The sequence below is a fragment of the Streptopelia decaocto genome, assembly GCF_964273445.1.
Source record: "Streptopelia decaocto genome assembly, chromosome: 8".
NCBI classification, from domain to species: domain Eukaryota; kingdom Metazoa; phylum Chordata; class Aves; order Columbiformes; family Columbidae; genus Streptopelia; species Streptopelia decaocto.
Genome location: NC_138662.1, coordinates 8,122,184 through 8,147,089, shown reverse-complemented (window position 1 = coordinate 8,147,089; position 24,906 = coordinate 8,122,184). Strand labels below are relative to the sequence as shown.

Below are 24,906 nucleotides of genomic sequence, written 5' to 3'. Positions count from 1 at the left end.
AAGATATGCTCTGCTAGCTGAAAGGACAGAGAAATGTGTTTGATCCAAGAATATATTGCTATCTTTATTTAGATCAAGAGTAAAATAAAACACAAAGTGTTCCCTAGAATTTATTGTTTGTTCCCTTCAGTGTAACTCATTTTAAAACATATACAAAAGTTAATATGGCATAATTACTTGGTACTGAAATCAAGATGCTATCTGAAATAAATGACTATACTGTTGTCACTATCACAACGTTCAAGAAATAGACTGAGAAGTTTGAACGTGAGCTGCACAATATTCTCCCTTCCAAACTTAAAATACTATAAAACCAAAAAAATCACACTTCTGCTTTCCCACCCCCAGGGATTTTTAACTTTGCATCATCTCAAAATAGAAAAGCCATCTCAAGCACACACCTCACTCTGCATTTGTTCTTACACGAGTGCACTGCAGCTGTTCAGAGCTGTGGTCCTCAGCTGTTCTTCCCACAAATCCTAATTCTACAACACTAATGTTTTAAGATCCTTTTGTGTACATGGGAAGAACTGCCTGGACATTTTCATGAAACCTCACATTCAGAGTCTGTCTTCAGAACTAATTTAAAATCCGTTAACATGTTATTTTTAAGCACACCTTCATCAGTAAAACTGATGAACAGCAATGCTATGTTTGGAGTCACATTCTTTCCACCCTTCCTATGACTCTCAAGCTGGTTGATCTCCGATGTCAAAGACTAAAGTACCACCAGAGTTGCAGCATTATGAGATTCAGGCTTCAGCAGGCTTATGTTGTCCCTGGGATGTTGCCCTTCTGCATAGCAAGTGCCCCAAATCTAAAAATCTATATGCACTGTATGTGAGCCAGTTCACCTTATTCCCTCAGGAAACTAAAGTTCAAACCTTGGTTTGGTTTATTTGGTTGGTTTTGGGGGTGTTTGTTGTTTGTTTGTTTTTCTCCCGAAGCTCTAGAGATTCAGTTTACTATTTGAAATATTTTTGATCAGACATCTACAGTTTGAGCTAAAGAGACCAGTTTTCTGCAGCTAACACACATAATAAATTTATTGTCTACAAAAAGATTAGAAGAGGAAATGTCCACCTGCTAGTGTGGGATGCAACAGAAAAAAAAAAAAAAAAAAAGAAAAGATTTAGCACAGTAACTCATAGAACATCAGATCTGAAGCATCTCATTTTCACACAAGTGATTAGACAATTTCCCTGAACAGCTGCACAATCACCACCAAACTTTAAAAACATCCAGATAAACAGGAAGATGGTTTAATATGGTTTTCAAGCCATCAATGACACTCCCATAAGGAAAAAAAAAATAGCAGTGTCCGTAGTATGATCCAACTCATTCCCGTCTGCTGTCTCTCTCCTGTGCTTTGCTTTTACAAATATTTTTCATCTCATGCAATGAAAACAATCTTATTTAATCCAAAGGAAATAAGGTCTCTCTTAGGTTTTTGTTTTGGGGTTTCTGGCCTGGATAATTCTTCAGTCTTACAATTCTCCGGCTTTACCCTGCATGGTCACACAAACACTTGCCACAGCGTGGTGGAAGAAAAGGAACGGGGATGGAAGAAAGGGAGAGGAGCTGGTAAAAGCTGGTGGGGAGACTTCTTTTTGAACAGCCCATGCCAGCTCGTGAGCCCACTCAAGTACAGGCAAGGGCAATTCAGAAGTCTAACACTAACAAACAAAACCGGAGCCCTTTACTTGGTATTCACAAAATGAAAATTAGTTTTAAATATTTCAAGTTCTAGTTGCAGCATCAAGACTGATGCTTTATTACAGTTCCATTTCACACAGCTGTTAAAAAACAGTTCAAAACAAGAATGCTAACTAAATGCCTCAGTTAACTCATTCTCAAAAAAAAACATGCTTATCCAGGAAGCAGCATTTCACCTCACTTTTAATCTGCTTTTATCTCCCAAAAGTGTTTCATGTACCACTAGGCAAGTCATGATGATCCTGCGCTCTTGCTTTACTCAAGCAGAAATTGTGACCACCTAAAATCAATGCTGTCATGAAGAGGTTCTTTACCCCTACCCTCATTAGAAGCTGTCTAGAAAGATTAGAGAGCCTGTGTGCTTAAAAAGCGTATTGCTATAGAGTCTATTTCATTTTTCTAGTCTTAAAGAAACTGTTCAGCAGGAGGAAAGAGCATGATTTATTGTATAAAAAGTATAAATCTATTAAAATAAGACGATAAAAGTAACTATAGTGTCCAAAGAAATCGAGATGAGGCAGAATAACTTTTGAACCAGTAAGTGTTAAAAATCCAAAAGGTGAGAAAGTAACTGTGCTGACCAGCACTGTGTACATTTGGAATACATAATTAGCTGTCAGATGACAGGACAAGTGAACCAAGCTGACAGTATTTTAGATTAAGGAGTCATCTTGCTAACTAATTATACTGAAGTCAAACTCAAGAAAAGTGGGAGTGAAGAGGACAAATGGGGTATTTGCCCTCAGTCATCTGTGTAGGATGTTCTTCTCTTGTAATGGTGCTCTGATGGCAGTTTAAGCTAAGCTAACATCTCTGGCCCAACGTAACACCCGCTGGAAGCTCTAGCACAAAAAAAGGGCAGAGTGAAGACAGAACACTCTTAAAAACACAAAGAACTCACCTCACCGCTCTTTTCATTGAAATGCTTCTGAGCGCTTTAAGAGCTACTACGGAGGACGACTTGCAGCACACCTAGGTGGATGCAAACCACAGCCAAACTGTTTTGCCACCTGTTTATTTCCAGTTTGGCACGGTCACCTTTAGTGCAAATAGTTTGAAACCCAGCACTTGGGACCTGATGTACATCCTGACCCAGCTACAGGGTGAGGCAGGACAAGTGGCCATCTGTGTGTCTTTGAGAGGCCAGCGCCAAACCGCAAGTGCTCCCCAGAAATAGCCAGCCGAGGAGTGCACTTCAAAACCCTCGCACAGGCAGGGCTAGATGGTTTTGTTCATTTTTCAAAATGAAGAATCACACAGAGATGATATTCTTCCTCCTACTCAAAATACTGATAAATGACTATTCACTAAATCCCTCCAAGAGAGCTATGGGCAGGCTCCTCCTTAGCGCTGCTCCTAACACTCCCTCATGCTCCACAGACCCAACAGAGCATTTTTGCATCATTCATGGAACCAGAAAAGGAGACAGAGGCTTGAAAACACACTCTGTACAAATGCAAGCTATGCCAAACTGAGCATTCTGTTTAAGAGGACACCCTTTTTCATTATCTACGTATTAAATTGAATGTACACGAAATTTTGGAAAACAGACTAACTTTACATGAACAGCCAGCATGCTATAGTGAATTTTCTCAAGAGACTATTTAAAGTAGTCAATTAACAATAAGTACCAGTAAACACTCTAAAAGTGAGATGAGACTGAACATTTTTCATTCATTTTTGTATCATGAAAGTACCACTATTTATAAAATTTGAGAGTCATATTTGTAATTTCAGAAACAGATTTAATGATATGTATTTACAATATGAAATAAGAACTATAACTGAAAATTTGACAGGTGACAGTTTTGCAAATGGAATTAGATTTTAATTATAATCCATTACTATTTGAACTAAGTACTTTAAAGCACATTGGAGAGTAAGTTGGGCAATATTACTATTTTTGTCAAAATAATTAATGTTAATGTAAAATATTAAAATATGCTAATACCCTAAACCAGCAACAAGAAATAAGGATACAAGAGGCTAATTTATCCTATTTCATTCTTTGAAAACTACTGTTTTCCTTTGCCTGTGTGGAAAGCTATTTTATGCTGTTGATGATGAAGACTGAATGTTATGTACTTTTGCAATGAAGTCTAACACAAGAATTATTCTGTGAAGTGGATGGTTTGACTTTTTTCTCCCTGCCTGTATTTTCAGATAAGTGTTCTATATTTGAATGTGCTATCTTTAAATACTTTTCACTTATTTTCTCAGCGCTCAAGATGAACCATCATAATCGTCTCAAGCAGAAAATGCTTTTAGGTTTTCCCTAAAAGTCTTTACTTCCCGCCTTTTTTTTCTTAAGAGTATTTTTTTCTTTTTACTAAACTTGAATGTTCAAAAGAAATTCCACACGGACTAGACTTTGCAGACTTAATAAATAAATAAATAAATAAACACCCAATAACAACAAACAAACCACATCATACAAACATGCCTAAATTTTAAAGACAGCCAAAATTCAAAGCATAGTTCAAGCTGATTGATTTTTTGTAAATATTTATTTCAATTGAATCATGACAATGAAGGCTCCAGATTTGCAAAGCCCTTAAAGTATGCATTTAGGAAGATTTGTACATACCTCCCTGAAAATCTCAACAAATACAAATACATATCCCTGAACCTCCCAAGCACAATCAACATGAGCTATTGCTCCCTCCTCAAAACAATGTATCTAGCAAGTTCATTTTCTGGATTAAAGTTTTCTTTAATACACATTAGTACTTCGAGACCAACAAGAGAAAATTCATTCTGAGCAGGGAAAGGAAAAAAAAAAAAAAAGAAAGGAAAAGGAAAAGGAAAAGGAAAAGGAAAAGGAAAAGGAAAAGAAAAAGAAAAAGAAAAAGAAAAAGAAAAAGAAAAAGAAAAAGAAAAAGAAAAAGAAAAAGAAAAAGAAAAAGAAAAAGAAAAAGAAAAAGAAAAAGAAAAAGAAAAAGAAAAAGAAAAAGAAAAAGAAAAAGAAAAAGAAAAAGAAAAAGAAAAAGAAAAAGAAAAAGAAAAAGAAAAAGAAAAAGAAAAAGAAAAAGAAAAAGAAAAAGAAAAAGAAAGAAAAAGAAAAAGAAAAAGAAAAAGAAAAAGAAAAAGAAAAAGAAAAAGAAAAAGAAAAAGAAAAAGAAAAAGAAAAAGAAAAAGAAAAAGAAAAAGGTTGATTTACAAAGACTTTAATTACATCACAAGAATTTTGTAATGAAGGCATTCCTGAACTCCTACAAAATAAATGATTAAGCATCAGATGAAATATCTCCCTGCTGCTTTTGTTTTCATTCTGTGGAAGTTAAACACTGAGAAAGTCAATGCATAAGAAGCAGCAAATGAGTTTTTCAGGTTTTGCACCTTCCCCCCACCTCTAAACAACAGCTTTCTGTGGACTCGGCTAACCTGAATTTTCAGGTATGTAAGTTAGATAAAGATTTAATCAATGCACTTGTGCTCCCTGCTATGATTCAGAAGGGTCTGCAGACAAAATCCTTAACTTCCATTAAACCGATCTGTCCACTACACAGGCAGCGCAGGTGTGAGTGAAACTCATTGTACCTTTTCCCTTCATTTCTTTTGTTGACCAGCAATGTGCCTGGGGACAGTCCAAGCACTTGTATTGCAGCTCCGTGATGGGAAAGAAGGCTGAGAATAAGAGAAGCCCATGGACGTTCCAATGAACAGAAAGTTTCCCCCTGCCCTTTCAGAATTCCTAACAGTATCTGTTTACCAACACACACGTTTCTTGGGAAACTCAAAGAACTAAAAAGCAAAGAAGCAATAAGTGATCCACTTGATATCTGCATCAGAATAGGTTTGCTAATCATTCGTCAAAGATCCTAATTTCCACACATTTGGCAAAAGCAATCCTTATGTCCTATGTCAATAAGCAAGAAAAATTTTTGCTGTACCTTTAAATATTTCTCAAACTATGACTGTCAAGGTTATGTATTATGCTACCAAATATTCCACTGACTGTCTGTGGATTGATAACCACCTTTTCATTTTCCGGTGTAATATAATTTGCCAGCAAGTAAATAAAGCTCCTTAATGCTTTGAGAACAGAAATTCATCACTTATGAAAGAGACCAGTAAAACTATGAGCAAAATCCAAATGATACCAAGAGTAACTAGGAACAATTACAGTTAAAATATTAAATGTGAATATAAAAATACTACTGAAAGCCTTTCTTTTGTTGACAGTAATTAGCACTATTGTAGCCATCTTTCTTTTCTTCGTTTTGTCTTTATTCTGTCATTTAAAACTATTTATAGTGACACTGGGTTGGTTCACCATAATATCCTTCTACCCACAACCATTTATAATTTTTTTCTCCACCAATTTTATAAACCTAATGGTATTTTTTTCCCTTTCCATCTGCAGATAAAAAAAATAATATTACTATGTGCAAAAAGAAAAAAAAACAAAACAGGGATCAGAATAGCACCCATTGAGCAGCACAGTTTTAAAGAGTGCATGTGGATATTCATTTTTTCTTCCTTCTAATTCTGCAGATGTAAATTAGCTCAATGAAGGAACAGAGTTGAGAGTGAAAGTCTTCATTCTGTATTTACAAGTAGTGAGCCTAGCAAAGTAATAAGTTTTGACATTTAAGACCTTTCTATCTTCTGTTATATTAGATATGAAATATGAATGATTATTTGCTTCTCTTCTCAAGAATGCCATTCCCAATCTAGCATTGATCAAAGTGATAGAAAGTCAGACTAAAAATACAGTGTAATAAAATACGCAGTGGACATTGAAGTTGGTGTACATTTAAATCAGTCTTTAACAAAAATCAGTTCAAAATTCACCTGGAATATTCTTTCCTGTTGCCTCCATTTTTCTTTAGGCCCTGTGGGAAGCAACTGTTTTTCAATTTACAAGTCAACAAAAGTACAATCTAAATACTAAACCCAACCATGCAAATGTGTTTTACCCCAGTAAATGCTCTTAATTGGCACAATGACATAGCAGCGACAATCTTAGCTTCCCCAATTTAACAGGTTTTACAAGAATCCTCCAGTATGCAGGAACATAAACTGGAGATTACACTGCAACAATTCTTAATTCACAGTTTATATATTAAGAAATGAAAGGTAGAAAATTATGCAGGTTGGTGTTATTTTAAAATCTCATTTAAAACCATAGTGGAAGGAATAGCAAATGGATTATTTTACACATAATAATGTCTGCACCAGAGATACCTGGCTGTAAGAAAACAGAATATGCAATGGACCTAGGACACTGGCAATTGTCCTGTAGTAAATTACATTTTATATATTTGATCTTTGATATAAAAGTAAGATATTTATACTGCTGGGAATTGTTCTGAGCTGTAAGGTGCACAAAAGATCCAAAGCTTTGCAGGTCCTGTCAGTGTTTAGACAACAACAATGTGGTTATCCATGATCAGCTCAATAACCTACAGATCCTGCAGATTAGTACTTCCACTTAGAGTTAAATGCTCCTGCAATATAATATGTGTTAAATGTATTTTTAATACAGCATATTCATTCAAGCCAGACTTCTTTTCAATTTAAATGAGTAAAAAATGCAACACATATGCTGTCCCCTATATTCAGAACTGTAGTTAAATTCCAAATACACCCAAGAAAACAGTAAAGTACTTGTGGGTCATTTGTAAATAAAAGTTACGTTAATTTACTACAGTATTCAATATTATTTCTTTAACAAGCTTTTATGAACAAGTTTATTCAGAGCACTGCAAAATATTCCTATGGAGAAAGAAACTACCTTTCACTCTCAGCTTTGAATTAACCTGCCATGATCTCTGCGTTCATCCAGCCAAGTTCATTTTGCACTCACCAACATATCCCTTTAATACATTTTGGGGTTTTTTTTTAAATAATCAGGACACTAATTTATCAGTATTTGCTTGGAAATGCATGGATGTACATGTAGTTTCATGCTTTGCTTACATACATATGAAAAAAAAAATTCAATAGTAAATTGAATCTGTTCATATTACACATATAAACCTCAAACCCACATGTATATATATATCCACATACTAAATTGTGCAAACCAGATATGTTTATAAATAAGCACAAACATTTCAAACATATACATTACACTTTTTTAACTGTGCATAAACAATATCATCCTAATCGTATCTGAAAATAAAGACTGGTGTAAAAATCTTTGGTGGAAAAAAACATCCATTGCTCTTCATTGCATATGTTTGTTAAATGTAAATGCTGATATTCTGCTCCTTGGAAGAGCATTTGTCTGCATGTGGAATTTCACGATAAAAAGCTTTAAAGTCCTGGGTTACTCTAGATAAACCCCACTGGCTTACTGATGCATGAATGCACCGAAATTGAATTACTGTACAACAGCAATTACTTTTCACAGTAGAGTTATAATGAGAATCAGCTTCACAATGAACACCAGGTAGCTACAGTAGGAAAAGTTAATAAAAAGAAATCTCTTATTTGCATTTTCTGCTGCAGCAATGATAGTTGCCCTAAAGAAAAATAAACCTTAACACTTGATTTACCATCTTACAAGTAAATCAACAATCATTTTTACAGGATTATCTTTACTTGCAAAGAAACACTAATGAAAATAGAAATTTAACTGCATAGCTTAAGTTTTAATAATAGTTTTCTGAACGTTCCCTAATAATCTATTTCTCTTTAGTTTTGCTTTCTTTTTCACCTCCCTCTATCTTCCATTGATTTTTTTTTTTCTTATTCCACCATTAACTAGGAAAAATAAAAGCACCAAATGAGTAGTTTTAATTTCACTTTTTTTTTCCATTATCCAGTTTGTTGGAGCAGTCAATTGTTACCAAGCATTATGCCATTGTGCTCTGTTCCTTTTCAGTTTCAAATTATTGGATTCACAAAAGTATCATAAAGTCTTCTAAAAGTTATAAAAAACAAAACAAAAAGAACCCACACACAAATCACAGTTAACTTCAAATTAAGATGGATAAGCACATTTCCTACCCATGGAATCACTAAAAGTGCAGGAAAATCAACCAAAGCAATGCCACAAGTGACAGCGAGCTACACAAGGCTCTCAAAGGGATCATTTAGGTTTGGCTATAAAAGTAAACCCACTGCTGAACAATGCAGGAAACATTCCCACTTACTCCACCTTATAGGCAGTAAGATTTTTACCCAACTTGAATGTCTTAGTCTTAAAGGCAAATGGATACCATCTACATTTGTCACAGCTAGAAGCAAAGCATGAGCAACATTGAATTAAAACTGCTCTTCTGTGGTTTTAACTTCAAAGATCATAAATATTTCAAAATAAAATCTGAAGTTGCCTCTCTGAAATTTGATCAAGTAGGGCAGTATTAGGAAGGAAATGGTTAACAGGAATATCCTGAACTGACATAAATCTGAGGTAATATTGAACACTGGGGAGGCAGGGTGGAAAAAAAAAAACTTGCTTGCAAGGATTTCCATCAGTAAGTAGACGACAAAAGGTTATATAATTGGTTTAGCACTTCCAGTTTTCCATTTATTTTATGTATCTGACAGAACAAAAATAGGACATTCTGTGATAGGATAATTGCATACTGAAGGGTAATTCAAACAGGGGATGAATATGATAAAAATCGCACTGAACCAACTAATCACTATGAAAAGCAATGAGACAGAAAGATAAAAATTCAACCAGAATATAAAGGGGGAGGATAGAGAAGAGAGTTCAAATGTGATTAGTAGCTTCGAACAAGTTAATGTGTTTGAAAGCATAGAGCAAAACAAAAAATTGGAAGGTCTTTCCAAGCCATCCTATTTCCATATTTCCAGGTCTTTCTTCTTGGCCTCTTCTACAAATTAAACCTTTTATATACTGTAGCATTCTGAATAGTTGTCAAAGATTGTTACATCTGTGAGAACCTGAAAAAGTATGATGATTAAAATATTTTATCTAAACCATATTTTAAAATCAAGCCATGGATTTTTATGTCTACTTGAAGCTAATTCAATGAGCAGTGTAGGCTAACGATTTGGGGTCACACTGAAACACGTTTTCTGAGCACTCAGATTTGAACCCTTGCAATGGTTATCCCATTATTTCTAGTGCTGAGAAATATTTTGTAAGGTACTCTTCATTTAGTATTGGCCCCAAAATTTCTGCCACCATGTCTAAAATATTACTCTGATTTCTAGGTTTCAGTTCTCTTCATACAAGTTTCCATCAAAAGCTTATCTCAAAATTCTATTATTTTAGAAGTGAGGTGATGCAACATTACTCTGCCTCAATATGGAGCAGATGTCTTGGGTCCAGAGGAGCTTTGTTACTCCTGTCTCACCTCTCCAGATGTGAGGAGGGAAGCAGCTATGATGTGTCAAAGGCAGAACTCATTCAAAACCTGCACTGTACTGAAGGATTTTGTACTTACCAGGAAATCAAGCACTACTTACCATGAGAACATAAAAGGTCACTCTTGCAACCAAGACAGACCACTTTATGTAATTATGCAAAAAAATAATAACCTTATTGGAAGGTACACCAAAGAGAACATTTTTTAGAATGTGACCCTTCCTTTCTAAAGCTAGAAACCTCTCAAAGAAGGGTGTTGATTTCAGTCACTTTTTGCAGCACTAAAACCCTTTGACATAATACTCTAGGCGTGGACTAACTTCACAGAATTTGGGCTTGTTTTTACCCTGAGCATGATGGCCTATATTGGTTCTATTTTTTTCCTTCCTTAGACAAAAACAATGTCTGTATGAACAGGCCAAACCTGTTCAAAACACTCACAAACATTAGAAAACATTCACTGCAAAGCTTTAATTGAGAGACAAACTGCCCTTCCCAAGAGCACTCCACTCCAAGGGTACAGAGCTCCACTTTCCTCTTGTGCTGCTTGCAGGTCACTTCCCGCTCTATACAATGCTGCTCCAAGAACAGCTATTTCACATCATTATGATCCCAGGGCAGCAGTTCTCTCTGCTAAGGAATGAGGAAAGCAATCCTCGCCCCAAGTCAATATTCTACAGGCTTATGGAAGCTGTTGCACACATCTTAAAGTGCAGTTATTCTCTGAAAATCAGACTAAAAATAGAACTGCTGGGTTCCATGCTTTCCTGCCAAGTGTGCTCAGTTTACAAGCTGAAACATGTTTTACTTTGCTGCCAACCCAAAAAATTCAACCTCTAAAACATCACCAAATTCCTTCCTCCCTTTTGCACCATAGCAAAAAATAAAAGGCTGACGGTGAAATTGTATCTAGAGTTACACAAATAGAATCCCTGTCCTTGGGTGATGCCTAAAGCTCCACAGTTAAGATACAAAGACTTTCAACTCAATTGAGCCAACAATTCCGGCTGAAATAGAGTAGCTGGTAGTAAATAGCATCAGCAAAATGTACTGTTGTTCTGTTGATTTAGGTGATGTAACAGGAACTACTGTTACAGTCACCTAAATTTCTAGCAAAAAATAATGTAAAATCAAAGCTACAACTGGAAGACCTGTTATTCTTTAGGACATGCATGTTACAGTGAACTCCTATTCAATATAGTATAACACAGAAGGCAGAACTTACTTTTTTTCAAATGGTAAATCTAATCTAATAGGATGCCAAAGCTACTACAAAAGTATGACCAGAAGGGAGACCAATGTAGCTCAATGTAGCTACTTAGTGATCATTAATACACTGCCTTTAGGTGATGTAGTACTTAGAACAATTAGAGGAATTTCAGATTTAGCCCCATTTGAGGCATCTGTATCATCTAGACTTGAACTAAAGGACATTTATTGAACTCAGAAGATTATTTGCAATGCTACAATAGTGAGCAGTGAAATTAAGTTGCTTTAGTTTAAGACTTCGACATCTGACATTTTCATGAACAACCATGTAGAGTTATGTTTTACTGAAAACAAGTGATACCTTACAGACTCATTGAGGAAACTGGTAGTCCAAACCTAGTTAACACTCTCTTGCATTTCTATATTGATGCTATAAATAACTTATATCTATTCTCTTGGGCACTGATCCTAAAGTATTTCTGAACACTTTAGCATTTCCACTTCAACACCTTCAATCACTAATACACCCGCCAGAGCAAAGCCTAAATTATATAGTTAGTTTTTCATCACAGAATGAAATAGCAGATTGATCTGCTGCTTACCCTTACAGCTTCAGACTTTTTGTGAAACATTTCTTCCATATTCTTTGCTAGCTTTTTCACAAGCTGAAGGCCATCAATTTCTTCTATTGCAACATCCTTCTCATATTCTTTGTATTTCTGGAAGAAGAAAAAAAAAAAAAAACAAACAAACACACAAATAAATTAGGGAAAAGTTATTCACAGTGAACCAGCTGAATTTTTGACAACTAATTATTAGTTTCATATTACATTTTTGCTGACATTCTTCCTTTGTTTGATGTCTATATACATGACAGAAGGCTGTTTTGTGCCAAGATGCTGTCACAGGGAAAGAACAACTGGGTTAGAACGTGAACTTTGTTAAGAAAATATAATAGGAATATTTATCTTGTGCACTGTAGAAAAACTGCAATTCCCCTTCGAAATGTTTAAATTGTCCCTCCCTGCAATTGTACAACAGCCCAAAAAAGCAGTAAAAAGCCTTTATATTCCATGTAAAGGTCATTTAAAACTAGTGATATGCTTGGCAATCCACTGCACCTTAGCAATGTAGAATCCTCCTCCTCAGCTGAACTTGTAGATGTGTATTTCATGAACTTTATACCATATTTATATTATGAATATTTATCATACAAGTTTATCTAGACATTCTTAACTTCCCATGCAAAGAAAACCCTAAATAAACCACATAAACACAAATCTTTATCTGAAAGCAAGCCTAAAAGTACCCTGTGTACAATACAGATGAGCATTAGCCTATAGATTCTTTTTGAGGTGTGAACAACTCTCAGACTGACTAAGCACTAAAAATACATTCAAAACAGTTTTTATCCTCTATTTTCTGCATATCAGCATTTTTTATCAGTGTTTACAGTGAAGCTTGTAAGAATATCATATACTAAAAATGTATAATATTATTTGGAGTCAATCTTCAGAACATTTAACTACTGAGAACATCCCTCTTTCCCATGTCATTCCACTATAGCCTGTATTCTAAGAAGTGATGGCTTCCAGCCTAGTTATGGTTTGCTTATCTCTATTTAAAACACATATAAGCTGTGATGAACTAACCATTGCCCATCACCAAACCCTTAACCCAGGGCTGTCAAATTCATTTTCACTGAGGGCCACACCAGCCTTGCAGTTGCCTTCTAGGGGCTGCATGTAATTTTAGGACTGTACAAATGTAGGCTTAACATATTCCCATTATTGTACCTCCATGACACTGTGAGGCAGCTGAAAAGCATACCTGGCTTCTGCCAGCTTTAGCCCTACATGGGGCAGGGGCAGGGGAAATCTTCCAAATCTATAAAGTAAATTCTTAGTGCAACCCACAGCAAAATACCTGAGTCACTAAAATGAGCTGGTATCATTAAAAAAAAATATATATATATATATAAAAGTTTCCTATAGAATTGCAATTTTCTCCAAACTTTATATAACTTCAGAGAGAGAAGAAAGAATAAAAGCATGAAACAGTGGCTCAAAGCACCTGTATAAACACTAAAATCATCAAAACAGTAAGTTAAGACCAGTCATGCTCTGGCTGGTGATGGAAGGAAGAAATCAATTGTAAGTAAATGCCTGCACATACTGTACCCATTTCTTCTAACAAAACTAATTTTTCAAGCAAAGCGACACTCTGGACTTGCTATAGTCTTCATGCTTCTCTGTAAAAACTTGTGTGAATATTTTGATAGGCAAACAATATTTGATAAAATATTAGTTGCAGACAATTTCATAAGAATGGTAAAATACACAAAGTTGCCAGTAAATATGCAGGACACTGTATTTTTTTATACTCTGCAATTTTTCCCTTTTAATAACTATGTATTTCCCACACTATTTCCAGTTATGAGGATCTGTTCTAACTGAGATTTTAATATTAGTCTAAGGAATCTAAGAAACTTCGAGCAGACCACCTGCATTTTGCTCCCTAAAGGCAGGAGGAGAGATTTTTTTTCCCCTTCTTCATCTACATTTATATGCCATAAGCAGAGTTCTGATTTCAACTTTGCAAGCCCATTTATGCCATTACTAAACTTACTACTCTCCACTCTGAAAATATTCTTTTAGCATAGCATGGTGATTTGTCTAAAATAGCAAAAACATTGTGTTTTTTTTATTTACTGGAGAAAATACACAGTAGACAACAGATAAATACACATTATTGTAATAAATACTAACTGTGATAAAATGTCATAAATTAAAAGTCAATTGAAAACATTCCCAGTTAATTAATGATGTCAAAGTCTGTTCACATCCCACAGGATTTGAATCTTTGGTGAATTTAAAGCAGTGAAACAAAATGCAGTGTCATGAACAACTGTCGTATTTATTATGTCAACAGATAAAATACAAATCTAAATCACTTATTTCAAGCTGCACAGATCATGTTCAGCATTGCAAGTTCTGATGAAAATGGTTTCCTTCAGACTTGACCTTTGAGTTCTTCGGAAGTATTCTAAAATGCATCACTTCAAGAGACTGTTTTCAGGTCATCAGATTTATTGATTTAAGCATTGCCATCAAGTGAAGAAAATCAGGAGATTATTCACTGTCTGAAAAGTGAATGGTACAGTTGAAGTCAACAAATTTTCTAGAGAATCATATCGTATAGTCTATTACACTATTGTGAGAACATATTAAAAAGTCACCCTTCTCCATTTTTACTAACTGGTGCTTTTGAAAAAAAATAACAACTTGCACTCAAAATAAATGGGAAAGATGTATTAACTGATGATTTATGATTTTATAATTATACTAGTTCATGCAAATTCATTTTTTCCTAAATGTCAAAGTTCCAATGTTAAAAAAAAAAAAAAAAGATATTCCTTAAGTTATTTTTAAGTTATTTAAAAGACCACACATCTTGCATAGTGCATGTCTAGTCAAATGTTGGAAACCCATTTGCAACAAACTAGTATTTACTTGATCTGCAAGACCTTGGCAACCAAGAGGTTTAAATAATAAGAGGTTTACATAATATGTATTTTACATTCAGTATTTCATTTCCATAAAAATACTTCCATTATTTTTTCAGACATCAATGGAAGGTTCCTAAACAGGAGAAATTTTGTGGTTGGAAAAAACACCAGCTGTTTTCAGAATCCTTGTGCTCTAGCAATTATGACTGGAGGGAAGAGGTGCCAGCATAATCTGTGCATGGCTATGCACTTTCTCATAGTACTCAATGTGCATGAGACTGAGAATTTAGATCTAGAAAGCAGTTGATTTTACAGTAACTATTGATGAAAGAAACCTGAATCACAGAAGATAGTGGGGAAGAAAAACAAAAACAAACAAACAAAATTAAACACACACACATACACTATAAGAAAGGATGTCTTTAATAATGGATTCTCTTTAACTGCAGAGGCTGTCTGACCTCTAGGTTCTCATCATTTCCCTACTACTAGATTTTACATATTAAATTTGTTTTCAATTTAAATAAATTAGCTAAAACAGCAAATATATAGTTCCTTCAAAATAAATTTGAAATAGTTTCTAAAGAAAGTTATTTATTTTCATTAAATGTAATCTTGAGAAAACACCAATGTGCCACTAGGGTAGCAATTCAGCAAAAGGCTACCACAAAACATGAAAAAAAGTCTCGCTTCTGGGACAGTCTGTACTTAATATTTCAGACTTGCAAACTAGCCTGTATTACTAGTAAAGCCTTTGACACCGTATTGCCCTGGAGAAACTGGCAGCTGGATGGCCGTACTCTCCGCTGGGTGAAGAACTGGCTGGATCGCTGGGCCTCAAGAGTTGTGAACAGAGTCAAACCCAGTTGGTAGTCGGTCATGAGTGGTGTCCCCCAGGGCTCAGTACTGGGGCCGGTTCTGTTTAATCTCTTTGTCAATGATCTGGACAAGGGGATTGAGTGCACCCTCAGTAAGTCTGCAGGTGACACCAAGTTGGGTGGGAGTGTTGATCTGCTGGAGGGCAGGAAGGCCACACATGTGGATCTGGACTGGCTGGATCTATGAACCAAGGCCAAACTTAAGAGGTTCAACAATAAAAGGTTGTGAAACACTGGAACAGGTTGCCAGGGAAGTAGTGGAGGCACTATCCCTGGACATGTTTAAAAGACATTTAGACGAGGTTCTTCGGGACATGGGTTAGTGCTAGAGTTAGGTTATGGTTGAACTCAATGATCTTAAGTGTCTCTTCCAGCCAAAATGATTCTATGATTCTATTACTAGTCTGAATGGGTCTTCCAAATAATGCCTTAAACAACCATTTCCCTCCACTGTAAAAAATACAAAGTTGATGATTTTTTTTTTTTTCTTTTAAAAAAAGAACACCTCGCTATTTCTTTCAGTATTCTATAATTTTATTCCAGTAAGAGACACTGGAAAATTCTCATCAACATTTGTAACATACACAGTAATATATTTCTACTGTTATTAGCTTTGCTATAAATAATTGACCTGCATAACAAAAGGGTACAGAAAGTTAGAGTTACAGATGGACATTTCTTTATATAAGTGGATTTCCAATTGTCTAGAAGATCAAGCAGATACAACTTCTGATTTGCTGCATTATTAAAAAAAAAAAAAATAAAAACAAAACTTGAAATGCTGATTCTTTCTGCTTGCAAAATCAGCATTTGCTAAGAAATTCTCCAGAGAGACAAGATCATTTATCATTTGATAAAGCACACAAAAAATACATTATTTCTTCAGTATCTGTTTTGCCAGATCATTTCACATAAGCACCAGGGTAAGACAGACAGTATTTCACTGTCGGAACTTTTAATGCTGTTCATAGATTTAGGCGTGGGGCTTTTTTCTTGCATGGTAACTTATCATCTAGAAATAACACACCAGAAAGCAATCTATACAAAACTCAGGTCCAAAATATTTTAATGCAATCCAAGTATTGGGCACCAAAAAACATGCAGCTTCAGTGACCAAGGCGGGAAAAGAAATACCCTCTTGAAGCAAGAAAATTTCAGAAAGGTACCATATGCCAGCTACAGTTTGAAATTTTACTCATTTTTTCTCCAGTGACAAACATGATCTTTGTGTTTCTATTTTTATTTGTATCTATTTCTGTCAACTTTTATCTAAATCAAGATAACTGCCTTTATGCCATATAAAAATATATTTCAAGTTACTCAGAAGTTTGTAAACAGTCCTTAGTCTCAGTCTTTTGACAAGTCTGGGGCTGTTTCGTACATGTACAGAACAATACAACTATTAATAATGAAAATTATTCCCACTTCCCAGGATTTTCAGAGCAAATAAACTTCACTACCATCCTGATTAATGACGCTTATTTACTCAACAGGAATATTGTAACAATCCTTGAAAAGTAATCTGTCAGTTTGTGTTGCATATTAGGAACTGATATATGCCTTTGAGTTGTACTCATAGCTATAACTTAAATAGTTGCACACACTTTATAAATGTTGCTATTTGAGAGTTTTTGTCTCATGTTAAATATATATATGCATGTATACACTTTTTTGTTTTATAATGAAAAAGAACCAGCATGCAAATGAAAGATTAAATATATATTCAAACTATTCATTTTTTCAATGAAAAAAATGTTTACTCCATTACATTAAAAAACAAACAAACAAAAACACACACAAGAAAACCCCACAAAACAAAACCACCCACACACCACAACACACACAACCAAAGAACAGCACATTAAAAACACTTTCAGATGTTCAAGTCTCAACATTGTAAACATAAACTGAGTTTACAGAAACATACACTTTTGACTAAATTACTAAACTTCAATTTCAATTAATATCAATTGCCCAGTAGAAAGGCTGTGCCATGCATTGCTCGAACTGTTGAAACTTGCTTCAGACACTCTGCCACATCAGTCTTACCAGTGACCCCTTCTGGCACACAAGAGCCACATGAGTTCGTTGGCTTACTGGAATTATTTTGATTATGTGTTTGAAATGTCCTGACAATCAAGTATAATCAACAAATGGGTCTACAAGGTTGCAAAAAACCTGCAGCTAATCCAATTTGCAGCTCTTTAGTTACAGAGTCAAAAGTGACATCAGTCTTAAACAGAGTTCTTAGTTAAGTCTTAAGCTGAAACTCCTGGATTTCTTCATTAATGTTAAGTCTCCAACCCAAAGTAACCTTAGATTTTTAGTTTGAGTTCTTCTAGAGTGTAGGAATCAGAAGGCTGATGGTATATCGAATTTTATGCACCAAGAAAAATGCATTGGGGCTTTTTGTTTATGGTTTTTGTTATGTTGGTTTTGTCATTTGTTTGGGTTGTTTATTGTTTGCTTTGGGTTTTTTGTTTGGTTGGTTTTGTGCTTTTGTTGTTGTTGTCTTTCTCTTTCCCTAATTTATTCCTTGTCACAATCTAAAAACAAAGCTCACATTCATCTTTTATTGTCTTCTCATTGTATAATATTTTTAAAATTTATATGTTGTTAACACTACTGCACAAAATTTACAGCAAATAGCATTTGTTCAGGCTGTTTTAATGATACCTACCTTTTACAGTGTGAATGGTCTGTTTATTTCATGGGTTTTTTTGTTTGTTTGGCAGAGTTGGTTTTGGTTGGGTTTTGGTTTGTTTGTTTGGCAGGGCGTGTTGTTGTTTTGGTGGTTTTGTTTGTTGTTTGTTTGTTTTGAAATTATAAAACCCAAAGCCTACAATATACATGGAGTAAACCGACAATGCAGTCAAATTAAGTGCTGCCTTACACCATTAACAGTTCAATTGAAATTAAAGAAACTATGCACAGTGCAAGGCTTTCCGCTATAATCAAAACATGGCTCTGAGCCTCTGAATCAAGACTTAGGATATAAATTGCTCTTGATGTGGAAAATCTATCACAGCATTTTACAAGACAATTTTATTTTAAAACAATACCCCTGTTCAAATTGATGGGACACAAACTGTGAAAGCTCAAATCTTAGGTGACGCGAGCTCCTGCTCTGCCACGCTTCACACACATCCCTTCCACATGTGAGAGATGGCAGACCAATTCCTAGCAGAAGATTTGAAAATATACAGCACAGCCTCTAAATGTTTCATCAGAAGTGAGGGGTCACTAGTTATATATGCAGTGTTGGAATAAACCTGAATTTTAAACCACATAAAAATCAGCCTCCAGAATTACATGTGCCTGTGAGTGGGATCTGAGCTTCTCCACTGAGCAGAAGGGTATTCATATGGCACTACCACAGCAGAGCTATCAAATACAGATGGTGCCCTCCTCCGATAGACTCATCTGTGAATCTCTCCCAAGTAAAAAATTTTGTATTTCTCATTATCCCATTGACCCTGTACTGGTGTGGTTTGTTTTGTTGTTTGTTTTAAACTAGACTGTTGCTGTTATGTTTTTATTATCTGGTCCTCCTTACCTTAAAACACCTGCAGTGGAGCAACTGTAAAGGTCTTAATAAAATAAGCAATAGTAAGAGTTATTTTTATTTTGTTGTTGAAGGCTGGTGAGCATTAGTAAACAAAATTAATTTAGTTCAGAGCTGATGTAGAATTTTTCAACCACAGAGCTCCAAAGACTTTATAAAAGGAGCATCTATAATCATCTCCATTTTGTACATGAGGATACTGAAATATAAATAAATTCAGTGACATCACCAATGTCACACAACAGTTCAGAACTGCAAAGAGAACGAGGTCTCATGGCTACTCTTCCAGTGCCCTGCCCAACAGACCACAGATAACTTTGTTGAGTTCAGTTTGATCTGCATAGACAGATGAGTCACAAAGGCATATTCCTCCTCACCTTGACATTAGAGAACTCCTTGATAATTGGGAGTTTGTGTTACACCACATTACACACTCCTATTAACCTTTACTGAACCAATTTGTGTTGATGAAATCCATCAGCAATGACCAGTGTGATGGCACACTCATTTTCATTTCTGCAGAGAAATGTTTGTTCACTTCATCAAATGACTCCAAAGACCTCCACATTAGCCTGTCACATTTGAATCTTGTCACACACTGGTGTCCAAGGAATTCCTGTTGCCTCAAACTCCCATTTAGTAACTTCATAAAATACACTGTGAAATACAAAATATTGAAATATTGGTTGCATCCTATTTTACTATGATTTGTTAATCAAAGCTGTACCTGGTATATTATAGCCAAAGATCAGCTATTCTGGGAAATTTATTACCAGCAGAGTTGACAAGTTACTGCTTTCCTTGCTAAATAATTCACTCACAATGTAAGTATCTTACAGACATTGCAAGGGCACCATATGTCCAGTACATTTAATCTTTACAGAGATATTTACTTCTGACCCACGTTTAACTCCTTGCTACATGCAAATGTTACAAAACCAAATCAGTTAAAGCATTAAGCTGAATAGTAATTAAAAGCAAACAAACATTTAAACCTGGTTCCTGACTCAGCAATGTTCCTCTGCTGTGTCTGTGAAACGTTTTCACAAGAGACATGTCCTCAAACCTTTGCACAGCTAGATACGTATGGGAATACCACGTAAACAGCAATAACGGGAAGCCTTGAATATATACCTGGTTAAAACGGTGGAGCTAGTGTGGAAAGATACAAGCTACTCAACCATATAGATTATTTCCCATCACAAAATTTAAAAGCAGCAGTCATTTTGGTGGTGCATGAAGTATAATATTCTCTAATAAATAAAAAGATAAGGAAACCACTCCAGGAGTTTCAGGTGCTTGCTCTCTAAGACTAATTCAGTTTTTCAATTTTCACTGGAAGTAATTAATAAGCCTCCCCATAACAACCATCACCAAAAATGGGTGATTCAAATAACAATCTATTTAGGAGATGTAAGCCTAAGCAGTCAAACAAAGGGCAGGAATATACTCCCACCCTTCCCCTCTAACAGAGTTGTTTTGGGGCAGGGCCAACCTGGGTAACAAAACCTGTTTGCAAATATTTGTCTTGCTGCTGCCTCCAGCCTCCACTGGCACAGGCTCAGGGGCCGTCGGACTCTTTTGCAAAAGAGAGCCAGCTTACCATCTTGGCCAACTATAAACTCAATCCTATTTAAAATGGCTGAAAAATCAAATTACTGTCTTGTAAATTCTTTTAGACATGTGAAACATCTTCACAGGCCAGCATGGGTGTTGTAACAGCCAGTTAACCAAGACTATTAAAAACTGCTTTAGAAATATATTTTACAGAAGTTATCTATGCAATTATACATACATTTGCTTCTATTTTAGAACAGAGCATATAAAGCCCTCATTTAAATAAAAAAAGAACATTCTGCAACTTCCCTGGAGACTCTTTTTTCTGTAAAAATGTACTTGATACTCTTGAAAAAACTTACAGTATTTCACATGAACTGCTTTAAACAATGAAGAAAAAAATCCATAAGTATAAATCTGCAGAATCACAATATGACCCAGAGGACATGTTCATTGAAGGCAAATCCATCAGTCTGTTTTCAGGTGAAAGCAACTGTATCAGCGGCATTTACATCTAATCTGCTCGTCACAGAAGTCTGAAGAAATGTGAGAATGCAGTCCTTTCATCCTGGATAGTTATTCTGAATGGCTGAAGATTCAGAAGTAGGGAACCTGACAATTTACTGTTTCTACAAATATCTCAGCTGGGATGAGCTACTAGAACATCTTCTTTTGTATACCAAACTTCATTGGTCTTCTCTGAAAGCCTTTATGGTAACTGGAAACAAGGACAACCAGAAGAGACAGTTTGCTTTGTGCTGTAAGGTCACAGGATGCATCCACAAACTAATTCTATCAGTCTTTATTTGTAATTTTTTTTTTCTCATTACACTACACTTCCTTTTATCACTGCGTCTCTCCCTCTCTTATTGTTCCATTTCTGCAGACCTATGCCTGCCTTAAACCCAGCTGTTTTTCTGGGTTCCAGTATTTCTATTTACTTTTATCAGACAATGCTTATTTTCCATCTGAGAAAAATTAGATAATTGTCTCCAGAAATTCCATGGTTACTCCTAAATTTAGGTTTTTAGATGGGTATCAGGATACTATGTATCAAAGTGGACTTGTAGGAATAAGAAAAAGCATAACATCTGAATAACTGAACTCAGGCACCTAAATTTCGGCTTCCAATTAATTTCATCACAGAACATGAAAAACTATCTTCTTTTCAAAAATCTGAACTCCCTCCAGTCATATCAAAGCCAGCACTATCATTGTGTTCTCAGCATCTTTGCAAATCAGTCCTCCCGCATGTGGTCTATGTGTAGACGTCCTGAGAAGACCAAACTATAGTATTTGGCACTGCCTGGAAGTGTGTAAACACATTTGTGTCTTTGCCGTACAAGCTAGTGCTTTTCACTTTCATGTGTGATTCTCAGTCACTTATAAACTTCACAAGAAACAGAGAATGAGTAGCCTTTCTATACATTTAAGTGGAGTAGTATATTCACCATGATTTCTTTCAAAGCCTCACAAAACAAACTGGTAAATACACAAGGAAAAACAAAAGGTTAAAGTTTGATTGCCAAACCACATTCAATTCAATACTTAATAACTGCCTTTTAAAGACTGTAGTATGATATAAAATAATGCCCTGTGCAACAGAACTTGCCCAGATCTTTTCCTCTTTGGACTGCTTAGCTCTAATGCATATATTTAGTCTGGTCTCTGAAACACTGGCATGCGGTTAGCTCCCAATATGCTTTTTTCCCCGCAGTCTTTTTCTCTTTTGCACTTTCAAAAACAAATCTTGAAACCTAGTTAAGAAAAAGTCCTGTGCATAAAACAACACATCAAAACCACAGACAGAGCTTTATTTGTAGGTCTTGCTTTGTTTTTCTTACTGAAAATTGGATGAATAATCTACAGAATAATAGCCTTTGTATCTTACATCACCAATACTATACCAAAAGCAGATATTCCAAAAGATAATTGCAAAGAGTAAATAAACACACTAAGATATTTAATATTTTGCAAAGAGTGAAGAATATCAGCCTCAGTTTTAGTCTTCATTTTCCCCCAAAATTGAAAACACAAGACATTTTATTTAAGTGTACATAACTTCGTAATAATAGCACTTTGATCCAAACATATGTCAAAAACTAACCAGATCTGGGCACTCTGCTTATAAATTTGTATCATCTCATGTCTGTATTACAGTCTCTTCTCTTTTTCCCCTCTCATAAGAAAAAAAAAAACAAAAACAAAAAACAAACAAACAAAAAAAACCCGATTAACAGGCTAGAGTAGATTTTTGTGTACTTATGTGTCAGTATTTGATTAGATTACAAACACTTCAAAAAATCACCAGTTTAGTGCTGGTTTTGCTAAATTAAAATCTTTTGCCCAAATTTAACCAAATTAAATCTGAACCAAACCTATCTCAAGTTCAAGTGTAGGTCACATTCTTTTCCTATTATTTACAAAGGTTTCTACATGCAGTTAGTTCTATCACACATACACAAACACGGAGATACTTATTCAGCTTTTGTCTGAGTCTCAAAGAACAAGAAAGTTTTTTGTATTTAGGAATTCATTACATTACCAGAGCTCATCTCACCAAAAAATAAAGCATATTACATATAGCATCACAATAGGTCATTGCCATAGCATAGAGAAATAAACCATCTAACTTGAGAATCTATAAAAGATGCATAACCTAACACATTTATCAGAAAAAGTATGGAGCTTTTGCACTAGAAAGGACCCAGCAACAGCTTTGTTTTGCTTGGTCAATAAACCACTATTAATGATAATGTGTCTATGAATTAAAGATGCATCAATCTGCATAGCAGAGAATAGAAGCCATGAATAATAGCCAAATCAATACTATGAAGTCGTAAAGAATACAATGTGCTCTCCTCCAGGCTAATGGTAATTAATTTACTTTTTCTCCCTTCACACATGAGAGGAAGCTGGTAGAAGAACACTTTAATCACATAAAAGTTGTGAATTAGAAAAAGAACACACACTGTTATCTCCTTACTGTATATTTTCTGTTCATATGTTTATAGCACTAAAAACAAACAAACAAACAAACAAAACCCCACCAAACAAACACCAAACCACCAAAACACACACACACACACACCACTTTATTTGCACACCTTTAGAGAAAACAGCTTGTGTTTTAGTAACATATGCATATACTGGCTGATATTTTCAAGTACTTCAATTTGGAAGTTTGCTTCTTAAATAAGAGATTTGTTTTAGCTAGGATGTTCATTAGTATAAACAGACAATGTCTAAAATCACATATTTGCAACACATACTCTAGTAGGGAATATGTGTATAGAAATGTTTTAAGCCTTATGTGGTTCATTATACCATAATGGAAAGCCGTAGGACTGAAAAAATATTTTTGCTTATGTTGAGGCTTAGCTTATTTGATTCAGCTCCACTAGGTAATTAAATAATGCCTTTTTTGCAATTAAAAAAGACCATGTTTAAGTGTTCAGCATCTAATGGAGGCATTCCTGTCTTAGGAAATAAAGATTTGGTAGTCCTGTTACTTTGAGGGACTGGCCCCAGACCAGCAAGCCTCTGGAAGAGGGAATAAGATAAAGCTACTGGTTTTCTGTTTTTAAAATGAGTGCCTTTGCTTTCTGAAGAACAGAATTTTTATACTCACTGTGTTTGAATTCTTTCAAGTACTATTTTTGCACAAAGTAAACTTCCAATTGCTACAATTAACGACATTTTCACAAAGACATCACAATTAAAGTTTCAATTTTTAAAATATATTCTTCATTATAACATTCAACAAACTGCCATCAGCAGATTGCTATTTCATTGTTTAATAAAAATACACTATTTTGCTAAACCTCAGAACATGGAACAAAGGCACCTGAATCACAGGTTACTGCTAGTCAATCTATTGATAAATCCCTCTCTGCTCACCACAAAGCAATGACCTTCTTGGTGAACTGCGTTCAAGCCTCTAAGACAGCAGAGTAATTAACATATACTTAAGTTAAAATCACAAGTTCTATTGAAGCAGGGAGAACAAGTCAGCACTTAAAGCTACCTATGTGTGAATTAGAGTCCCAATGGTCTTTTCTGATTCTCAACACATCCTCATGTAGTTTTGCTAAACTCATATCACCAAGCTCAAAAAAATCTAACTTCTGAGACTGAGCTTGGCCTTTGGTTGTTTACTGGCAACTGTGTAAAAGATCCA

General features: G+C 35.2%; 1 protein-coding gene across 1 annotated transcript in view; it reads right to left on the bottom strand.

The window, feature by feature from the left end:
- The window catches only part of CACNA2D3 (calcium voltage-gated channel auxiliary subunit alpha2delta 3), a gene marked incomplete at its 5' end in the record, with an annotated part of 433,227 nt that overhangs the window by 330,001 nt on the left and 78,320 nt on the right, over window positions 1-24,906 (bottom strand). The window contains one exon of the mRNA XM_082060048.1: window positions 11,821-11,937. Coding sequence (XP_081916174.1) covers window positions 11,821-11,937 — 117 coding nt within the window. The remainder of the gene's footprint in view (window positions 1-11,820; window positions 11,938-24,906) is intronic.